General features: G+C 50.1%; 1 protein-coding gene and 1 long non-coding RNA gene across 6 annotated transcripts in view; both read left to right on the plus strand.

Moving 5' to 3' along the window:
* URB1 (URB1 ribosome biogenesis homolog) overlaps positions 1 to 19,534 on the plus strand; it is a 91,669-nt gene that overhangs the window by 40,481 nt on the left and 31,654 nt on the right. For all 3 annotated transcript variants that reach the window (XM_049857779.1, XM_049857780.1, XM_049857781.1), the window contains exons 15-24: positions 1,059 to 1,178; positions 4,255 to 4,371; positions 5,057 to 5,195; positions 6,517 to 6,687; positions 8,102 to 8,295; positions 10,696 to 10,917; positions 12,107 to 12,286; positions 14,084 to 14,939; positions 16,654 to 16,855; positions 17,490 to 17,676. In XM_049857779.1, the coding sequence (XP_049713736.1) occupies positions 1,059 to 1,178; positions 4,255 to 4,371; positions 5,057 to 5,195; positions 6,517 to 6,687; positions 8,102 to 8,295; positions 10,696 to 10,917; positions 12,107 to 12,286; positions 14,084 to 14,939; positions 16,654 to 16,855; positions 17,490 to 17,676 (2,388 nt within the window). The remainder of the gene's footprint in view (positions 1 to 1,058; positions 1,179 to 4,254; positions 4,372 to 5,056; positions 5,196 to 6,516; positions 6,688 to 8,101; positions 8,296 to 10,695; positions 10,918 to 12,106; positions 12,287 to 14,083; positions 14,940 to 16,653; positions 16,856 to 17,489; positions 17,677 to 19,534) is intronic.
* LOC126061317 (uncharacterized) lies at positions 1,188 to 3,046 on the plus strand. 3 transcript variants are annotated; one of them, XR_007513753.1, is made up of 4 exons: positions 2,057 to 2,088; positions 2,247 to 2,298; positions 2,351 to 2,664; positions 2,928 to 3,046. It is a non-coding gene; the product is annotated as an uncharacterized LOC126061317 (long non-coding RNA). The 3 variants fall into 3 exon arrangements; XR_007513752.1 differs by having other exon boundaries at positions 1,188 to 2,298; XR_007513751.1 differs by lacking the exon at positions 2,928 to 3,046 and adding an exon at positions 2,770 to 2,885 and having other exon boundaries at positions 1,188 to 2,298.

The following is a 19,534-nucleotide window of genomic DNA, read 5'->3' on the forward strand; positions in this document are numbered from 1 at the left end:
CCTGCGTGTGTCAGAGTGGAACTGTGCTCCATAGAATTTTCAATAGCTGACTTTTTGGAAGTAGATTGCCAAGCCTTTTTTCTGAGACACCTCTGGGTAGGTTTGAATTGCCAGCCTTTGGGTTAGCAATTGAGTAGTCAACTATTTGCACCCTCTAGGGACAGAGACCTCTTAATTTGAAGGAACAGTTACTAGAACAGTGGTTTATCCCATGCCCCACCTTAGAAGATTCCATCTGCTGGGCTGGCCTGCGGGGCCAGGTTAGCCCCACGGCTGTGCAGTGCTCCAGGCCTCCTCATGCAGGGACCACAGGACACTGTAGTAAAGCAGACGAATGGACTTTGGGTCGAGGGCCTGCAGCTCTGTGTACTTCTCTGAGATGTGTGTTCAAAGCCCAAAGGCCTTTTTATGAGGATAAATTGATTATATTAGGACGGCATCCTGATGGAGCCCTGGTGGCACAGTGGTTAAGAGCTCAGGCTGCTAATCAAAAGGTCGGCAGTTCAAATCCACCAGCTGCTCCTTGGAAACCTGTGGGGCAGTTCTGCTCCGTTCTGTAGGGTTGCTATGAGTTGGAATTGACTCAACAGCAGCAGATTTGAGGATCCTGATAAAATGGACCAAGTGCAGCCTTTGATGGAGTCAGTGCCCTGGGGCCTCTTCTGTCCCTGCCCCCACCACACAGGACGGCATCTACTTCAAGACCCCCAGGGTTTCACCCCAGCCCTGCCATACATCCACATATGTAAAATAGGGGCAGCATTGTACCCAGCTCACAGGATTGTCTGGGGAGTGAGTCGTTATACGTGGTGGCCAAGGCCTCATGTGTGTACTGTTAATCACTCTGTCCGTTATTACTCCAGCTACTGTTACTTGGGGTTTGAGTGAGTTACCTAACTTCGAGTTGCCGCATCTATCAAATAACAGCAGCCTTGCCGAGTTAGGAATTAAAATGAGATGGCAGAAAGGGCCTGGCACCTTGCCAGGCATACAATACATGTGTGTCCAGCAAGTAATAATCCCCTTATTTTTCTAACATCCTATTGTTTAAACTCTAGGAAGGCCCAGATGCAGAAATCGTTGGAGGGGAAAGATCCGTGTTTTACTTGTTGATGAAAATGTTTGTGACCAGTAGCCATTCACACCTCAAGTCATCCACCAAACTACTGATCATGAAGGTGAGCACTTTCTGCCAGTCCCTCGTTCTGAGAAGCTTTTTGCACACATCATCTTTGTAGTAGGTGTTGAGTAAACAGCTGTTGAATTAAGGATGTGTTAGGACTAATTGTAAATTTAAAAATACATGTTATAGCAGCTTTAAATTTATGTGTCTTAAACTTAGCTGCCGTTCGTGAGAGGCAGCATGGTGAAGTGCAGAAAACAGGGACTCTGAAGCCCTGCTCCTGGACTTGGATCCTGGTTCTCCCACCCTCTGGGTGGCACTGGGTGAGGTACTCTGCCTCTCTGAGCTTAGTTTTCCCCTGGTGAATGGGGTAATAGAACCAGCGGATTCCAGAGAAGGTAAAGTGTAGTAAGGCAGTAGGCCGTGTCTCGCAACTTGGTGGGCTCAGCAGACGCTGGATTTCCGGCCCTCCTGGTGGGCTCAGCAAACGCTGGATTTCTGGCCCTTCTGGGCAGCTGATCAGTGGGCTCTGCACTCCCCTCATGTGCAGACTCTCGGCCTTCTTGGGGGCCTTCAGCCTTTTTGACCTCGTCTCTCTCCATGGTGCAGGGTCCAGTCAACGTCAGGGAGGAGACTGAGCAACTTGTTTACTCCTCTTCCTCCTAATACTTGGTGCTCTGGTTTCCCGGTACGACTTAGCTCAGGTCTTGCAGTAGCAGCCAGGAACCTGGTTTCCCAGTACGACGTAGCCCAGGTCATGGTTTAGCGTTCAGGAATCTGGTTCCTTGTTTGTATGACATAGCCCAGGTCTTGCTGTAGTCTTCAGGAATCTGATTCCTCATTTGTACGACATAGCCCCAGTCTTGGTGTAGCATCTAGGAATCTGGTTCCTCATTTGTATGACGTAGCCCAGGCCTTGCTGCAGTGCGGGAAACCTGGTTCCTCATTTGTACGATGTAGCCCAGGTCTTGCTGTAGTGCCGGGAACCCGGTTCCTCATTTGTATGACGTAGCCCAGGTCTTGGTGTAGCGTCCAGGAACCTGATTCCTCATTTGTACAACGTAGCTTGGGTCTTGCTGTAGCGGCCAGGAATCTGGTTCCTAGTTTGTACGACATAGCCCAGGTCTTGGTGTGGTGCCGGGAACCTGGTTCCTCATTTGTACGATGTAGCCCAGGTCTTGGTGTGGTGCCGGGAACCTGGTTCCTCCTTTGTACGATGTAGCCCAGGTCTTGCTGTGGTGCCGGGAACCTAGTTCCTCATTTGTACGATGTAGCCCATGTCTTGCTGTGGTGCCGGGAACCTGGTTCCTCATTTGTACGATGTAGCCCAGGTCTTGCTGTGGTGCCGGGAACCTGGTTCCTCATTTGTACGATGTAGCCCGGGTCTTGCTGTAGCGGCCCGGAACTTGGTTCCTCATTTGTACGATGTAGCTCGGGTCCTGCTGTAGCAGCCAGGAACCTGGTTCCTTATTTGTACAGCATAGCCCAGGTCTTGCTGTAGTGCCGGGAACCTGGTTCCTCATTTGTACGGCGTAGCCCAGGTCTTGCTGTAGCATTCAGGAATCTGGTTCCTTGTTTGTATTAGGTAGCTCAGGCTTTGCTGTGGTGCCGGGAACCTGGTTCCTCATTTGTACGACGTAGCCCAGGTCTTGCTGTAGCGTCTAGGAACCTGGCTCCTCGTTTGTACAACGTAGCCCAGGTGTTTCTGTAGCGGCTGGGAACCTGGTTCCTCGTTTGTACGATGTAGCCCAGGTCTTGCTGTAGTGCAGGGAACCTGGTTCCTCATTTGTACGACTTAGCCCAGGTCTTGCTGTAGCGTCTAGGAACCTGGCTCCTCGTTTGTACAACGTAGCCCAGGTGTTTCTGTAGCGGCTGGGAACCTGGTTCCTCGTTTGTACGATGTAGCCCAGGTCTTGCTGTGGTGCCGGGAACCTGGTTCCTCATTTGTACGACGTAGCCCAGGTCTTGCTGTAGCGTCTAGGAACCTGGCTCCTCGTTTGTACATCGTAGCCCAGGTGTTTCTGTAGCGGCCGGGAACCTGGTTCCTCGTTTGTACGATGTAGCCCAGGTCTTGCCGTAGCGGCCAGGAACCTGGTTCCTCGTTTCTGCTGTGCAGCAGCATCTCAGTGCAACACAAACCACATTCACTGTGTTAGGGTGCAAAGTTTTCACCATCCTTAGAAGTGCTGATAATCCTGCTGCCCTTTAACCTCCTCACCTGAGCTGCTTGGCAAATGAACATCCAGGCCTCGACCTCCACAAATTGCCATTTCTTTACAGGTAGTGCAGGTGTGAAGTTAACACCAGCCAGACTGCGTGATCACTAACTACAGGTGAAAGCCCCTGGGTGGCTCGAACCATTAAGTGCTTGGCTACCCACTGAATGGCTGGCGGTTTGTATCTACCCAGGCGTGCCTCGGAGGAAAGGCCTGGTGACTTACTCTGAAGAGATCACCGACCCATTGCCATCAGCCACTGAACACCCTGTGGAGCGGTTCTACTTGGACCTACATGAGGTCGCCATGAGTCAGAATCAACTCTGTGGCAACTGTTTTTTGTCCTTTTTTTACCGCAAATGGGTGCAGTTGGCACGATCAGGTTTGCCCCTGGTGTGCTCTGTTGTAGGGCTTCATGCCAGGAGGCCCCTAAGGCCCAGAGTCTGTAATCCAGCCATGTGGGATCGTCAGTAATCCGCACAGAGACACACCCAGCACACACAGATTTAAGTCCAGTCTCTAACAAAGCACAAAGTAATCTTTGTTCTTTTTCCTCATTTCCCTCAGCAGTGGAAATTTTATTTGAAGGAATAGCATTTACAATAAAACTTGACTTTGCTTGAGAATTTCACCCACATTATGCTCCTTGGAGCTCTGGTGGCACAGCGGTTAAGAGCTTGGCTGCTAACCAAAAGGTCGGCAGTTTGACTCCACCAGCTGCTCCTTGGAAACCCTATGGGGCGGTTCTACTCTGTCCTGTAGGGTTGCTATGAGTCAGAATTGACTCGATGGGTTTGTCTTTGTTTTTTGGTGCTACTTGGATCTCTGTGGTGCTGGAGCGTGATCAAACCACGCCAGCACCTATAGGGCACGGGCTTCACCTGACTCTCCTACCGAGCCTCTGCTTCCTAACAGATTCTGCGCGACACTGGGGTGTTTGAGCACACCTGGAAGGAGCTGGAGCTGTGGCTGGAGCACCTGGATAGCACTGTGGAGGAGAAGAAGGAAACTGTGATTCAGTTCTTGGAAAGTGTAAGTTTGTGCTTCCCATCTCTCAGAGGGTGATGATACTCCATTATCCTCAGTGTCGTTGGGCATTTTTGGTGCATCAGTACCAAAAACTTCTATCCTTCCTGACTTCCTAATTCTAGCTGAGGCTCTAGTATCTGCTCAGTTTTAGACTCTGTAAAATGGGGACAATTTACTGTATGCTAACTGCCTTTTTTTGAGTCGGAATCGACTCGACAGCACTGGGTTTTAACTGCCTTTGGGGAGTGGGTTTTTCTACAAGGAAATAGTGGTATACGAAACACGATATAAGGAGCCCTGGTGGCCCAGTAGTTAAAGTGCTCAGTTGTTAACCGAAAGGTCGGTGGCCCAAACCCACCAGCCGCTCCACGGGAGAAAAGACCTGGCGATCTGCTCCTGTAGAGATTACAGCCTAGGCAACCTATGGCGCAGTTCTGCTCCATCACATGGGGTCGCTATGAGTCAGAATCGATTCACGGCACCCGACAACAAAGGTGATATTAAAAGGGTTTTTTCTTTAAATTGCACAACATAAATTTAAAAAAAGCTTTGAAGCAAAGTCATTGCTCTTATTAAGTACTGTTAACATTTTAGTGTGTCCCTTTATTTTGACCACTGGCATTTTTGGCTTTCTTCCAGTTCACTTGTGATTGTCTAAATGTTCTGTACTTCACCCTTTACTGCACAGGTTTTACTGACATTGGTGGCGAACCCATATTCATACACAGACAAAGCATCTGATTTTGTCCAAGAAGCCAGCACCCTGCAAGCCACCATGACGAAGCAAGATGCTGATGATGTTAGCATCCCTGTCTCCCACATTGATGGTATGCCCACTGCCTCTTGTGCTGCTTGGGGCAGAGGCCCAGCGAGGCGGGGGGCGGCGGTAGGGAGACGCTTGCCCCCAGACTCAAGTCCAAGGGGGCATTAGATGAGGTGCGAATGACACTCCAAGGTGCCACCAATATGAAAGGCGCCTGACTGAGGCAGCCGGGCGGCAGGGGGAGTGTTTCTGCTGATGCCTCACCGCTGTCAGCGCCTATTCATCTTGAAATTGGGGGGTGCGGCTTAGAGATGACCCCTGGGTGCTCATTACCCTCGCTGCACCCCTGGCTTGGGGGTCTGAAGATGGAGCTGCAGTGGCAGAGTAGAGATGGAGAATTGCGTGACTGTCCTCACACAAAGTGCACCCCTCCCATTTCACCACGTCATGAGCTCAGCCCGTTCTGGAAATGGTTGTTGGTATAATGGGAAACATGTACAGCACTTACCTGCTGGACTGTTTTCATTTGTTCAGTGTTTATCATGGGCCAGGCACGGCTCTGAGCTCTTTACGAGTCTTAACTCTGTAAACCTCATAAACAGTCCTACCTGAATACTACCCGCTGCTGGTGAGCCAGCCCCCAGTCACGGTGACCCTGTGTATGATAGAACTGCTCCGTGGGGTTTTAACGGCTGCGATCTTACAGAAGTAGATCGCTAGGTCTTTCTTCTGTGGTACCGCTGGGTGGATTCAAGCTGCCTGTCTTTTGGTTAGTAGCTGAGAGCAGACCGTTTGTACCACCCAGGAACCTAAACAACCCCAGAGGAGGTGTGACTGTCCTCATTTTATAGATAAGGCCACTGGGGCACAGAGAGGTTGAATAACTTGCCCAAGCCAGTGCAACCAGTAAATAGCAGAGTCAGGATCCAGACACTGGCCCCAGAGTGTGTACTTTAACCCCGACACTCCTTTGCCTCTCGGATTTTGGGTGTTTGCTGAGTGGCCAGGTGAAAACCTCTGGGGTCTCAGTGTCACATGAGGCCACGTGGGGACGTCAGTGATTCCCTGTCCCCTTGCAGATATGAGTCCTGCCTAGTTACAAATTTTATTAGGAGCAGTGGGCGCTTCTGGACCGAGGTCTGACTGTTCTCTCCTCAGTTGAATGACCTGCATCTGGTTGGCAAAGATCTTGAGACTTCATGAAGGCAGCCTCTTCATCTGTGTAGGATCAAACTTGAGACTTGTCATTTTCCCCTGAGAAAAGTTTAACTTTCACTTTTTCTCTTTCTGAAAATATTCTCTCACTTATCCCTCCCCCTGGGGTTCTTTGCAGCAGGATACCTGGGGGCTCTGACCTCGGCTTCCTTCCCCCTCTTCTGTCTCAGATGTCCTGGACATGGTGGACGTCCTGGTGGAGGGCAGTGAAGGCTTGGATGAGGAAATCGGGTTCTCGTTGAATGAAGACATGATCCTGCTCACGTTTCCATTCAGTGCTGTGATCCCCGCAGCCCTGGAAGCCCGGAATAAGCTGCTCCTGGGGACAGAAAAGGAAGCAGGTAGCCGTTTATGGTCAGAATGTTCTGGCTGCATCAGGCCGACTGGGTCTGTGTGAGGTCAGGGATGCGGACCCCAGGGGCTCTGGAAATAATTGCTGGAAGCTCAGGGCTGCAGGATTTCAGATTCAGCAAAATGGTAGTTACCCAGCTGGCAGAGCTACGAGTACAGGGGTAGGAACCTTGAGGCTGGGGAGGCTGATGGGAAATTGCCTACTTGAGCACAAGTCTGAAATCAGGAGTTTGCATGGCTATACGGATACCAACTAGAACACCAGTGTTTTCAATGTTTACTTTTGATATCCTGCTACTAGGAGAGTGAGTCCTTCGTATTTGCTGGGTGTCCAAGGCATTGTTCACACAGACCGTGACGGCATAATTAGTCTGGAGAGTGCAGGTTTTGCTGTAGTGACAAATAAGCCCAACATTTCAGTGGTTATGGCCTTGTCATAGTCCAGTACAGGTCAGTTGCTCTCCTACGTTACTGTCCTCCAGGAGATGGCTCAGGAATCCAGGCGGCTCCCATCTTGTAGCTGTGCCATCTCAGCATGTGGCTTCCAGGGTTACTGCAGACGGGGAAGAGAGTGGACGGTCAGCAGGGGGTGTGCTGTGCGAGGCCACTCAGTCATGTGGTGGTTCCCAACTGTGGAGGTTCCCTGTGTGCCAAGGAAGAGGATCGGGAGCACCTAACCTGTCTTCTGTACCGGAAACCCTGGTGGCATAGTGGTTAAGTGCTACGGCTGCTAACCAAGAGGTCGGCGGTTCAGATCCTCCAGGTGCTCTTTGGAAACTCTATGGGGCAGTTCTACTCTGTCCTGTAAGGTCGCTATGAGTTACAATCGACTCAACAGCAGTGGGTTTGGTTTTTTTGGGAACCTGTGTCCACAGGCTGCTTTTGCCTCACCTTTTCTGTGCTTGGATCTCCACTTCTGGGCCTCCAGGCTTGAAGTCTGGCTGTGTGCTACATGTTTGAAAAAACCAGAGGCCTAGTTCAGTCTGCTAGTGTATCTCATGCGTGGCTACCACCTGTCTGTCAGTGGAGACTTACATGTTGCTGTGATGCCGAACAGGTTTCAGTGGGGCTTCCAGGCTAAGACAGATTAGGAGGAAGGATCTGGTGATCTGTTTCTGAAAATCAGTCAGTGAAAACCCTGTGGATCACACCGGTTGGATCGGCAATGGGTCGTGGGTTCAGCATCTTGTCCTGTTGTGCACAGGGTTGCCACAAGTCGGGCCTGATGTGACGGCAGCTAACAATAACAGCGGTACACTCTGCAGTGGTAACATCTACCTTCAGTGTGATTGTGGAGTTGGCATGATTTTTTCTAGGGCTTGAATATTTTGGGGTGAAGGATTGTCGATAAATCACAGAAGGGGCTCCTGGCAAACCTCCCCACTCACGTCTCATCCTTGGCAGGAGCAAGTGTCGTGGCATACTTGACAACGGTGCTGACGGACCTCCTCCACACCCAGAGAGACCCCCTGGCTCTGTGTCTTCTGCTCCAGGCTTACGACAAGTTAGAGCTCCCAGGCTCACCCTGGTGCAAACAGCTCTGCCGGTTTCACAGATACTACAGCCTGTGGATCCCGGAGCAAGCCCGCGAGGCCTTGGTGAGCGTCAGCTGCAGTGTGGTCCCTCCTCCTGTGGAGCCTGGAGCTTTCCCTGGAAAACCTCCCAACTTTCTCCCATGGACCATGCCTGGCCGCACACACCTGGGAGCTTTATAGCCGTACAGCTTGCAGGGTGAAATTCCTTCACCTGCTACAGTTCTCCCGTTTAAGAGACGAAGCTCAGTGTTACTCTGCTCAGCTAATGTTGCAGGAACGCAAACGGTTTAGTGATGCAGCAAAATTAAATTTTCCCCTGGCTCCGTAATGGTGATGATTGCCTGATCACCCTTTCCCCTTTGGGCAGCTGGCTGCCTGTTTCTCTCTTTCCTGCTGAGTTATCTGTGCACACCTGTTTCTCAGCTCTCCTCTGTGGGCCTTAGCTTGGCCCCCAAAGCTCCTAGCCAATTCCATTCTGCTAAAACTGGGGAAGTAAAGAGAAAGAAACGATTTTTTTGTTTAGTGGGGACTACATTCCTGTGACGGGGGGACCACGGTTCTGGGTCTAATGGAGCCTATTTACGAACGCTGGGCGGGGCCAGAAGTTAGCTTCACAGTGCGCGTTTTTGTTTTTTCGTTTCTTTTTAGCTGCACTTGAAAAAGCCGGCAGTTTAGGACCTCTTTGTTCTGTGATGTTGCTGGCAGCGGCTAACGTTGATCACAGGTTTACTGTTTGCTGGGTTTTATGCTGAGTGTGCTGCACGTGTGTTAGGGCATTTAGTCCTCACAGTTGAGAAGCAGGTCAAGACTCGACATTATACAAACGGGGGCACTGAGGCATAGAGCGTTTCCCACCAGCGGTCAGTGGTGGGATCAGGATCCTGCCAGCTTCCTGCATGTGACAGGCTTAGGCTGAAGAGTCGGTTGCGGTCAGACGTGCAGGGTGACACCTCATGAGTGCTCGCAGTGTAAGTGTCAGCTCTCTGTGGTGTGAGCTGCAATGGTTCTCACACTTTAGGGTGCACCATAGGCCCCTGGGGAGCCTTGGTGGCGTGGTGGTTAAGCTATACGGCTGCCAACCAAAAGGTCAGCAGTTTGAATCCACCAGCCGCTCCTTGGACACCCTAGGGGGCAGTTCTGCTACGTCCTGTAGGGTCACTATGGGTCAGAATTGATTCGACAGCAGTGGGTTTTTAAAGGGTTTATAGGCCCCTGGAGGGCTTGCTCAGACACAGATTGCTGGGCCGCCCCCTGGAGTTTCTGCTTTGTTAGGTCTGCAGTGAGACCCGAGAATCTGCACTTCCAGTAAGTTCTCAGGAGAGAACATGAGACCACACTGGGAACCCTGGGCTTCAGGGCACACTGACCTGGGGTTTTATTAGCCTCCGGACTTTGAGTGTCACGTGTAAGCCACATGGGGTAGATAAAGTAGGCAGTTTGGGAATCACGTTAGAAGAAACAACTTCAGTTTGAAGTGGAATGACTCCAGAGTTTATCTCATCCTTTGTCCTCCTGTCCTTTCATGACGTTCTGCCCGAGGCTTCTGGGGGCCTTTAGAAGACACATGCCTCAAAGATGGCTCCCTTACAGGGTGTCACTTCCCAAGTTTCCAGTCACTGATGTTGTGACTGTGATTTAAGTCATGTCTTCACCGTGCAGGGCTCCCAGCTGCAGTATTCGTTCTGCAGGAGTGTGTATAACACAGGTACCACATGAGGGGAGCTCTAAAGAACAGGGACTTATTTTCTCTCAGTTCTGGAGGCTAAAAATCCAAATCAGGGTCTTGGCTGTGTGGATTCCTTCTGTGTCTGTGGCCTGGGTGCTCCTTGGCTCCTCGATGGTCCTCATGTGGTGTCTGCCTTCCCCTTTGTGTGCCTGCGTGTCCATTTTGCTCTTTTACAATTCAGAAGTGATTCGACTGAGAACTCACCCTACTCAAAAAAAAAAAAAAAAAGCCTGTTGCTGTCAAGTTGATTCTGACTCATAGCGACCCTATAAGACAGAGCAGAACTGCTCCTTAGGGTTCCAAGGAGCACCTGGTGGATTTGAACTGCCCCCTTTTTGGTTAGCAGCCAAGTGCATAACCACTGCACCACCAGGGCCCAGCCCTGCTCAGGTATGATCTAATTAACAAAACTATTTCCAAACAGGATCACATCCACAGGTCTAGACCTTAGGATTCCAGCACATATCCTGGGGGGAGCAACTGAATCCATAATGCCTCCTGATTGTGCGCCTTCCCATTCTGTCAGCATTAACACACTCTGGGAAAATTTGTGTGACTGGTAGTATCAGAGCTTACTTTGCTTGAATGCCAGGTGGTCATGTATGTTTTATGGTTAGTGGTTGTTGTCAAACGTCCCTTGGTTGTGACTGTCACCCTGCGTCCATTTGACCAGGCCATGCCCCTTTCTTGTCCGTGCTGACATGTTTTGCCTCACCCGGGCTTGCTGTCTTCCTCAGCCTCTTCAGACCTCGGGCAGCATCGCGCCCCCTGCTCCTTCTCTGGACTCCTCTTTCTCTGCCCTGCTGAAGTCAGCCTATGAGAGCAAGGACGTGCTCCTGGACGAGGGTGTTCAGGCCCAGCTGCAGGCGGCCATCCCGCACCTCCCACTGCACCAGGTCCTGCGCGCGGTGAAACACGTGCTGCTCTACCTTAGGACCACGGTGGAGAACTTCAGCCAGGTCAGCACGTCCTGCCCATCCTGCTTGCCACATGTGCTCCCATGCCTCCACCTCCGGAGAACTTGGTCTTCTCGGGACCCAGACTGAGTGATGGGATTTACAGGGTCCTGGAGTTGGGAGGACGGAGGCCTGGTGGCGAAGTGGTTAAACCGCTTGGCCACTAACTGAAAGGTTGGTGGTTCAAATCCACCACCTGCTCCTTGGGAAAAAGATGTGGCATTTGGTTCCATAAAGATTACAGACTTAGAAACCCTATGGGGCAGTTCTACTCTGTCACGTAGGGTCACTATGAGGTGGAATCTATTCAGTGGAAACGGGTTTGATGCTGGGGGGGGGCTCCCATGACATTGTTGACCCAGCCCACATGTGAGGAGGTTGTGAGCTGACGAAGCTGGGCCACAGGGCAAGCCTAGAGCTCAGGGACCTGGTCTGCTGGCTCAGCATGCCTTCCCCACCTGGGTTGCCTCACCTCCCCCTGAGAGCAAATGTGCTGTGGACCCCCAAACACCTATAGAGCGGGAGCCAAATGCCACCTAGCTTTGTAGTTCAGGCGGCCGCTCATCAGGACAAGAAAACAAACCAGTTGCTGTCGAGTTAATTCCGACTCATGGTGACCCCATGTGTGTCAGAGTAGAACCGTGCTCCATGGAGTTTTCAGTCATAGATTGATGGTCAGGCCTTTCTTCAAAGGCGACTGCTTGGACTCGAAGCGCCAACTTTTTGGTGAGCAGCCAAGCATGTTAGCCGTTTGGACCACCCAGAGGCTCCTAGTCAGGGCAAGGCTCTCTTAAACTGCATCCGCAGCAGGGCCAGACCCCCTTTCGTTCCGTCTTCTTCCTAAGTTCATTCGTTCAGCTCATCGTTGCACTTTCTGTCCCTGCTGTTGTTCACAAGTACCGAGCTTAGGCTTTGAAGCGGGCCCCATCCCCTCATTTTTGTCAAAATAACCCTTTGTGTTTTATCAAGATTTAGGCAGAAAAGTCTGTTACTTGAGAAGTGGCTTTGAGGTTACTGGTGCTTACAGACACTGCGTGTGCGGGAATTGCCGTTTTCAGTGCGGCTCCCTTCTTGACTCTCATTTTCACTGTGTTGGTGATTGCACCTTTGGTGACACGGGGACCTGGCAGTCGTGGTTTGGGTGACTGCCAGCCCTGCCCTGGTCTGAGAGGGCATGCTCTCGTCCTCACAGCTGGGCAGGAGTGTGGGGCCACCCCTCGTGCAGCTCTTCATGGACCTCCTCCGGAGCCTGCTTGTCCACTGTGAGCAGCTGGACGCCCAGAACCAGCAGAGGTGTGAGGCTGCCCGGGCTGAAGCCGACCTCTTCTTGGACATGGAGTCCTTGGCCTCCCTGGAGCTGACCAGTGACAAGGTACCTCTGCCTTCCTCAGGGGTGTCCTGTGGGCCTTTTCCTGTAAAGTCACACATGCTGGCTTTTCCCCCACGCTGGAGGTAATAATACACATGCATTCTAGAAGTGTAGGAGAAAGCAGGAAAACACAGAGAAGATAATAGAAGTGACCACAACACCCCCACCCAGAGGCGAGTGTGATGTGCCTTGGACATCCTCGTTCTGTGCGCATCTCCCGCCGCAGGTGGTGCTCCCTGGGATTGTGGGAGGTGTGCTGCTCAGAGACTCAGAGCGAGTATTTCCCTTTTACGTAGCTGCAGACTGTGTGGAACACAGGAGGGGCGGTGGGCAAAGCTTTTCACGGTGAATGCACCAGGGAGCATTGCTCGGAGGAGAAGAAAGCCCTTTGTCTCTGGCCCATTGTCAGGTGAAGCTGGCTGTTAATTGGCGCCAGGGTGGGTATTTCTCTTACAGTTTACCATCTGACCGGCATTGCTGGGTTCAGGAAGCAAATGTGTTTCTTCATTTCACAGTCTGATTGAAATACGCAGGCTCGTCTCCAAGTTGGCTCTGAGGGAATTTGTTGTCATTAGCTGCCGTCAAGTCAGCTCCGACTCACAGCGACCCCGTGTACAACAGAACGAAACACTGCCCCATTCTGTGCCATCTTCATGATGACTGACATGGTCCTGTCTGTGTTGTGGCCACCGTGTGTTTGAGGACTTCCAACCTAGAGGCTGATCTTTCAGTGCCGTATCAGACGATATTCTGTCATGATCCAGAGGGTTTTTGTTGGTGGATTTTCTGGAGTAGATTGCCAGGCCATTCTTCCCTATCTGTCATAGTCTGGAAGCTCCTCTGAAACATGCCCGCCATGGGTAACCCTGCCAGTATTTCAAAAACAGTGACACAGCTTCCAGCAACATGCAAGCCACCACAGTACAACAAACTGACAGACAGGTGATGACTTGTTGCCATAGGAACAGCTGTTAGCCTTACAGCATGGGACCAAGCAATCCTGCTGTGTAACGTGCTTTTTTTTTAAAACTGGCAACACTTGTTAGGAAAGCGTGACAGACTTCTCTTTTCTTCCCCTAAGAGTAAACAAGGACAGAAGCTTTAGTCCTGGCCTGGGGCCTCGTGTGACATTGCTGGCTAGAAATCCTTTAGCAAGGCTGCTTAGAACAGTGGAAGCAGAGCTGTCTCTAATCCTGCGCTTTCTGATCAGTGGTTTAAACTCAGTTGTCTCTGTCAGAATTTGTTTCTTAGGATCACTTGAGGCTCAGGGTTCTTCTGAAAGCAGAGACTGCATTGTCTTCGTTCTGGATGGTGGATAATCCTCCTTCCCCAGACATGTGGTCTGTGCTAAGCCGTGATGGCCTGCCTGACCAGGAGAAACCCACAGCGCAGACATACTTAGGAGGGCAGGGCTGCTAAGGAGGAAGACAGTGGGTGATTGACCTAATCTCATGCCCGTGTTGCCACCTGGGAGTGACCCTGGCGAGCAGTTTGCTGAACGGTGAACGCATCAGGTGCACATGGGCTCTGCAGGGCTCCGACCAGATCACAACCTAGCCCCCGCACTGCTCCCTGTTGCACGTGGTCACATTACAGCTGGCTGGCAGCTGTGGCTAGTGTGGAATTGGGGTGTGGCAGGCACCGCTGGGGCAGCATCTAAATTCAGACTCGAGGAGGGTGGGTTAGCAAAGCTGCCTTTCATTCTCCATCAAGCGGCAGTACCTGATACTCATCTGGCAGCTGCTGCCCCTGCCCGCCCAGGTGCCCTGGTGACACCTCTGCTTTGCTTACTCCTTCCAGACGCTGGAGGGGGTGCTCACGGCCATCCTCAGGCATCCCACGCTGGAGGGCTGGTTCCTGGCCCTGGAGCAGCAGGCCCTCCCCCCACACACCCTCAGCCCCATCCTTGTGAAGCTCCTGGCAGCCCGTCTGAGTGCAGGGGTCCTTCAGCTGCTGGTCACGAGTGCCCCGATCCTCCGGAACACTGGTCAGCAGGGTCTGCTCCGCAGGTACTCAGAGGCCATCACGCAGAGCGTCCTGAAAGAGCTGCGAGCCAGGAGGGCGGGCCCGGCCACATCACTTCCCAAGGCCCTTCCACAGCTGGAGGCCTTGCAGGCACTGTATCCATACATGGGGGGTGCCCAGCTCCGTGAGATCACCCTGGCCCTCCTGGCCCTGCCTGAGGCCTGCCTGCTGACCCAGCGGGCCACGAAGTCCCCCGCGCAGGGGAGACACTTGAACGTGCTGGGGAAGACCCTAGTCCAGCTGCTGACCAGCATCCCCCAGGACCAGCCACCCAGTGGTGAGCTCCTTTGGGCCTCCGAGTACATGAGGGGCCTGGGGGTGTTGCTGCCCGCACTGGCCATGGAGGAGCTGGACACGGTGTTCCTCCATGCTCTGCAGAGAGACCCTGAGCTGGCCCCCGTGGTCGGGGTCAGCCTCCTGGACTACTGCCTGGCCCAGCAGACACCGGTGGCCCTGCACATCGCCACCCTGCTCCTTCAGCAAAGCTGTACGCACCTGCTGCGGTTTGAGCTCTGGTGCCTGCGGGCTGGCTCCAGGCGGGTCATACAGGAGGACCTGGATACCTTCCTGCCCCTCATCCACGCGTACCTCCAGTGCCGATCTTGCGGACACTTCACACGCCCAGCAGGAGGTATGGACTGGCTTTGGGTACCCAGAGGGGCCAGTGAGGCGAACTGCATGTCCGTGTTTAGACGCAGGAATTTTATGTCCTAGGGTGTGGCTTCATTCCATTTCAGCGTCAGACCCAGCTCTGAAGATTCAGAAATCCTGACTCGACATGGCTACCCCAGCCTTCCAGCCTCTCGACCTTTTATGTCTTGAAGGGTCCCTTGTGCCCCATTAACGCCAAGTTACCCGACTTGAAAAGTGGATGAACAGCTCTTGGGACCATTGTGGTCTGGGGGACAGGGTCCGAGCCAGGGCCGTGTCTTATCAAGTTGAGGGGTCATTGAGGGCTAATCTGTCCTCGTCCTACTTTCCCATCTGGAGGGGAGGCTTTGGGAAGCTGATACTGAACAGAGGTGGCTCTCCCTTCCTCCTTCTCCACCTGCCGGGTATCTCATCTAAGGTACCTTTTGAGCTTCTCAGATTCAATCTATTTGTCTTTTATCGTATATACGAGTGATTTTCGCTTACTACCGTTTTGTGTAACTTCATGTCAGTGATGAAATACTGTTTTATAGTTTTTTTTTTTTTTTGTGGTAGTTATGTAACATGGAGCCCTGGGTGGCACAGTGGTTAAGAGCTTGGCTGCTAACCAAAAAGTCAGCAGTTCAAATCGATCAACTACTCCTTGGAAACCCTATGGGAGCAGTTCTTTTCTGTTCTATAGGGTCGCAATGAGTTGGAGGTGATTCAACAGCATTGGGTTTGGTTTCGGTTTGGTATGTGTAATGTAATGTTTGCCGTTTTAACATTGTTCACATGTATGATTCAGTGTTATTAGTTGTATTCATCGTGTTACACAACTACCACCAGTATCCATTTTCACATTTTTCCATCACCGTTAACAGAAGCTCACGATGACAGATTTTTTTTTTTAAGTAACAGAGCCCCCCACCCCCGCCGCCGGCAGGAGTGGGTTTCTAGTGGGTCCTCTTTGCACCTCTCTTTATGAGCCCGTGCCTTTGGAGTCTCAGTCCCTTGTAGTCCAGAATGTTGGGACAGTAGCCCCCCGACCCACATCCACAGTTTCGCTTTCTACGGCTTCTGTTACCCATGGTCAGCTGAGGTCTGAAAATCTTAAATGAGTAAAACCCCACCCAGTGTGATGAAATCTCATGCCTTCTTGATCCATTCTGCCCAGGGACCACATTCACATAACTTTTATTAGAGTATATTGTTGCAATTGTTTTATTGTATTAGTAGTTATTGTTGTTAATCTCCTATGTGCCTCACTTACAAATTAAAGTTTATCATAGGTTTGTACATATAAAACAAAACACAGTGTGTATAGGCTTTAGTACCATCTGAGATTTCAGGCATCTGTGGGGTTGGGGATCTTGGAACGTATCCCCATGGATAAGGGGAGCTGTTGTACTCATGGTTTCATCATGAACTTAGAGTCAGGGCGTCACACCTAGGGCCCACTGGATTAAAGAGTATCTGTTAGTGTTGGCTGGTGAGGTGCAACCAGTGTTGTGCCAGCTCTCGGGGGAGGCTGATTTATAGCACTTGCCAATTTCTGTGATGTAAACACTCCTGCCATGGCTGATAGGCCACCAGTGTGACGCTAGCCAGCTCGCAAGATTCCTAAAAATGTAGCAGTCAGCTCTTGGGCATGGAATGAGCCGGCACCAGCACACCTCTGGGTGCAGCTCTCTGTCTCTGTGTCTCCACCCCAGTGTCCTTTGCTGTCACGCCTGTCTTGAGGAAGGCCCTGTGGAGGCAGCTGCAGAGCAGCGTTCTCAGTGCTGATGACCCCCCAGAGTCTGGGATGCATCAGGAGGTCCTGTCCCAGCTGGTCCCGTTCGCAAGAGCCAAGGATCTGGGAGTCCTCATGGACCATTTGCCCACCTTGCTTCAAACTCCAAGCAATCACAGAAGGTACGAAGGCTTAGATCATTTGATGGCTGTTCCTCTCCCCTTTCCAGTCTCCATTTAGTGTTTATGAACTAAGCTACCGATGAATTGCAGCACTGTAGTTGTGCCAGTCAGTGAGAAGACAGCCCCTGTGCAAGCTCTCCTTTCCACCTGTCTTGGCTGGAGCAAGCACATCTCACAAGGGACTCCTGGTTCTGATTCCTGTAGAGCAGGGGTTCTCAACCAGGGATGATTTTGCCCCCCAGGGGACATTCGGCAATGCCTGACATTTGTGGTGGTTGTAACCGTGAGATGGTGGTGATACTGGCATCTAGAGGGTAGAGGCCAGGGATGCTGCTGAACATCCTACAATGCACAGAATAGCTCCCACAACAAAGAATTATCTGTCCCAAAGTGTCAGTAGTACCAAGGTTGAGAAACTCAGACAAAGCCTGGCGTATATCCCCTGTCATAAAAATTGTTCCATGTTTGATGAGAGGTGGGGAAAGTGTGTGATCCCTGTGATTGAGTCGTTTGGGGAGCAGGACTGAGGGCAGGAAGGTAACCGCTGTTCCCCTATCCCGTATGGCCCGTTGTAGCCTTTGATGATATGTAAAAGCTTCTCCTGTAACCTTGTGCCATTTGTCTTCTGCTGCAGTTGGATCGTGGCTGACTCTGTCTCAGGAGTCTTGGAAAGGTCAACAGAAGAGCTGCATGCCTGGAAAAAGATTCTCCTGGAATCTTGTATTAAATGCCTGATCGAGTCTTTCAGCAGTAGGCAGCAAGATGGGTACGGCACTCAGGATCAAGAGAAGCAAATGCTGCTGAGGTTAAATGAGCTGTTGGTAGGTGTCTTGTCTTGTCTTCTCTTAAGATGATGATTAAGTACTTAAGGTAAAGAGTAAGACAGACAAAGCTTTACAAACACGTTTCAAGCCAGGTGGCGTGAACGTGGCCGAGTGGGAAACGAGAGGTGCCATGTCTAGGAGGCAGAGTGGTGGGTGGGGGGCAACCCCGGAATCCTGAGGCATCTTTTATCAGGAATGCATGTTGCGTTTTGTCAAATGCTTTTTCAGAATCCGCTGATAAGATCCTGTGGTTTTGTTTTTTAGTCTGTTAGTATGGTGAGTTCTGTTAATTGAGGTTTCATCTTCAGCCATTTGGCCGTGATGTAGCACCCTTTTCATGTGTTGTTGGATTTGATTTGCTCATATTTTGTTAAGAACTTTTGCATATGTGTTCGCGAGAATCATTAGTTTGTAACTTTATTTTCCTGTAACGTCTTCATATGGTTGTAGGTGCAGGGTAATGCTGGCCTCATGAAATGAGCTGGGGCAAGTTTGTATAGAATTGGTGTTATTTCTTTTTTAACTTTTTATTTTTAGAATTCACCAGTGACTCTGGGGTGTTCTTTTGGGAAAGGTTTTTAGGTACATATTCACCTTATTTAATAAACGTAGGAGTATTGAAGTTACCCATTCCTTTTTGAGAAGCTTTTACAGTTTGTGACTTTAAGGAAATAGTCCATTTCATCTGAGCTGATGAATTTATTGCCATAAATTTATTCATAGCATTCTCTTATTATCTTTTTAATATTTGTAGAATATTTAATAATGTCACATTTCTCATTCCTGATATTAATTTGTATTTTTTCTCTTTTTTTCCTAATCAATTTGGCTAGAGGTTTATTAACTTTATTAATCTTTGCAGTGAACCAGCTTTTCTTCCTTTTTCTCTTGTTTCTCTGTTTTCTGTTTCATTGATTCCTTCCTTGATCTTTATTTCTTTTGTTTTGCTTTCTTTGGGTTTAATTTGCTCTTCTGTATCTAATTCTTCAGGATGGAAACCAAAGTCATTGATCTTTCTATTGTTGGCTTGTTACTGCTGTAAATTTCCCTCTAGATCGCGCTTTTGTGTCCTCCCACAAATCTTACTGCTCTCTCTTTTCATTTTCATTCAGTTATACTTTCCAATTTCCGTTTTGATTTTTTTCTTTGGTCTGTGAGCTGTAATGGGTCGCTGTGAGTCAGAATCAACTCAACGGCAACAGGCTTTAGGAGTTGTTTAGAAATGTATTATTTAGTTTTCAATGATGTGGAGGATTTTCCAGATACCTTTCTGTTACTGATTTCTAAGTTAATGTCATTGTAATTAGAGAATATATTTTGCACGACCTGGTCCTTTTACATTTATTGAGACTAGTTGGAAGCCCTGGTGGCCCAGTGGTAAAGAGCTACGTCTACTAACCAAAAGGTTGGCAGTTCAAATCCACCAGGCACTCCTTGGAAACTCTATGGGGCAGTTCTACGCTGTCCTTTAGGGTCACTGGGAGTCGACTTGACATCAGTGGGTTTGTTTGTTTGTTTGTTAATGGTCCAGAATGTGGTATGCCTTGGCAGATATTTTTGTGAACTATTTTTGTGATTTTTTTGTCTGTTTATTCTGTCAATTATTGAGAAAAGAATACTGGAATCTCTGACTATAATAGCGGATTTATCTTTCTCCTTGCAGTTCTTTTGGTTTTTACTTCATGTAGTTTGAAGCTTTGTTTTTAGTTGTATGAGTATTTAGGATTTTATATCCTTTCGATGAATTTATCTCTTTATTGTCATGAATAGCTCTCTTTATCCCTAGCAAGATTCTTTGCTCTGAGATCTATTTTGTCTGATATTAATAAAGACCATTCAGCTTTCTTTTAATTAG

The sequence above is a fragment of the Elephas maximus genome, chromosome 18 (assembly GCF_024166365.1).
Source record: "Elephas maximus indicus isolate mEleMax1 chromosome 18, mEleMax1 primary haplotype, whole genome shotgun sequence".
NCBI lineage: Eukaryota > Metazoa > Chordata > Mammalia > Proboscidea > Elephantidae > Elephas > Elephas maximus.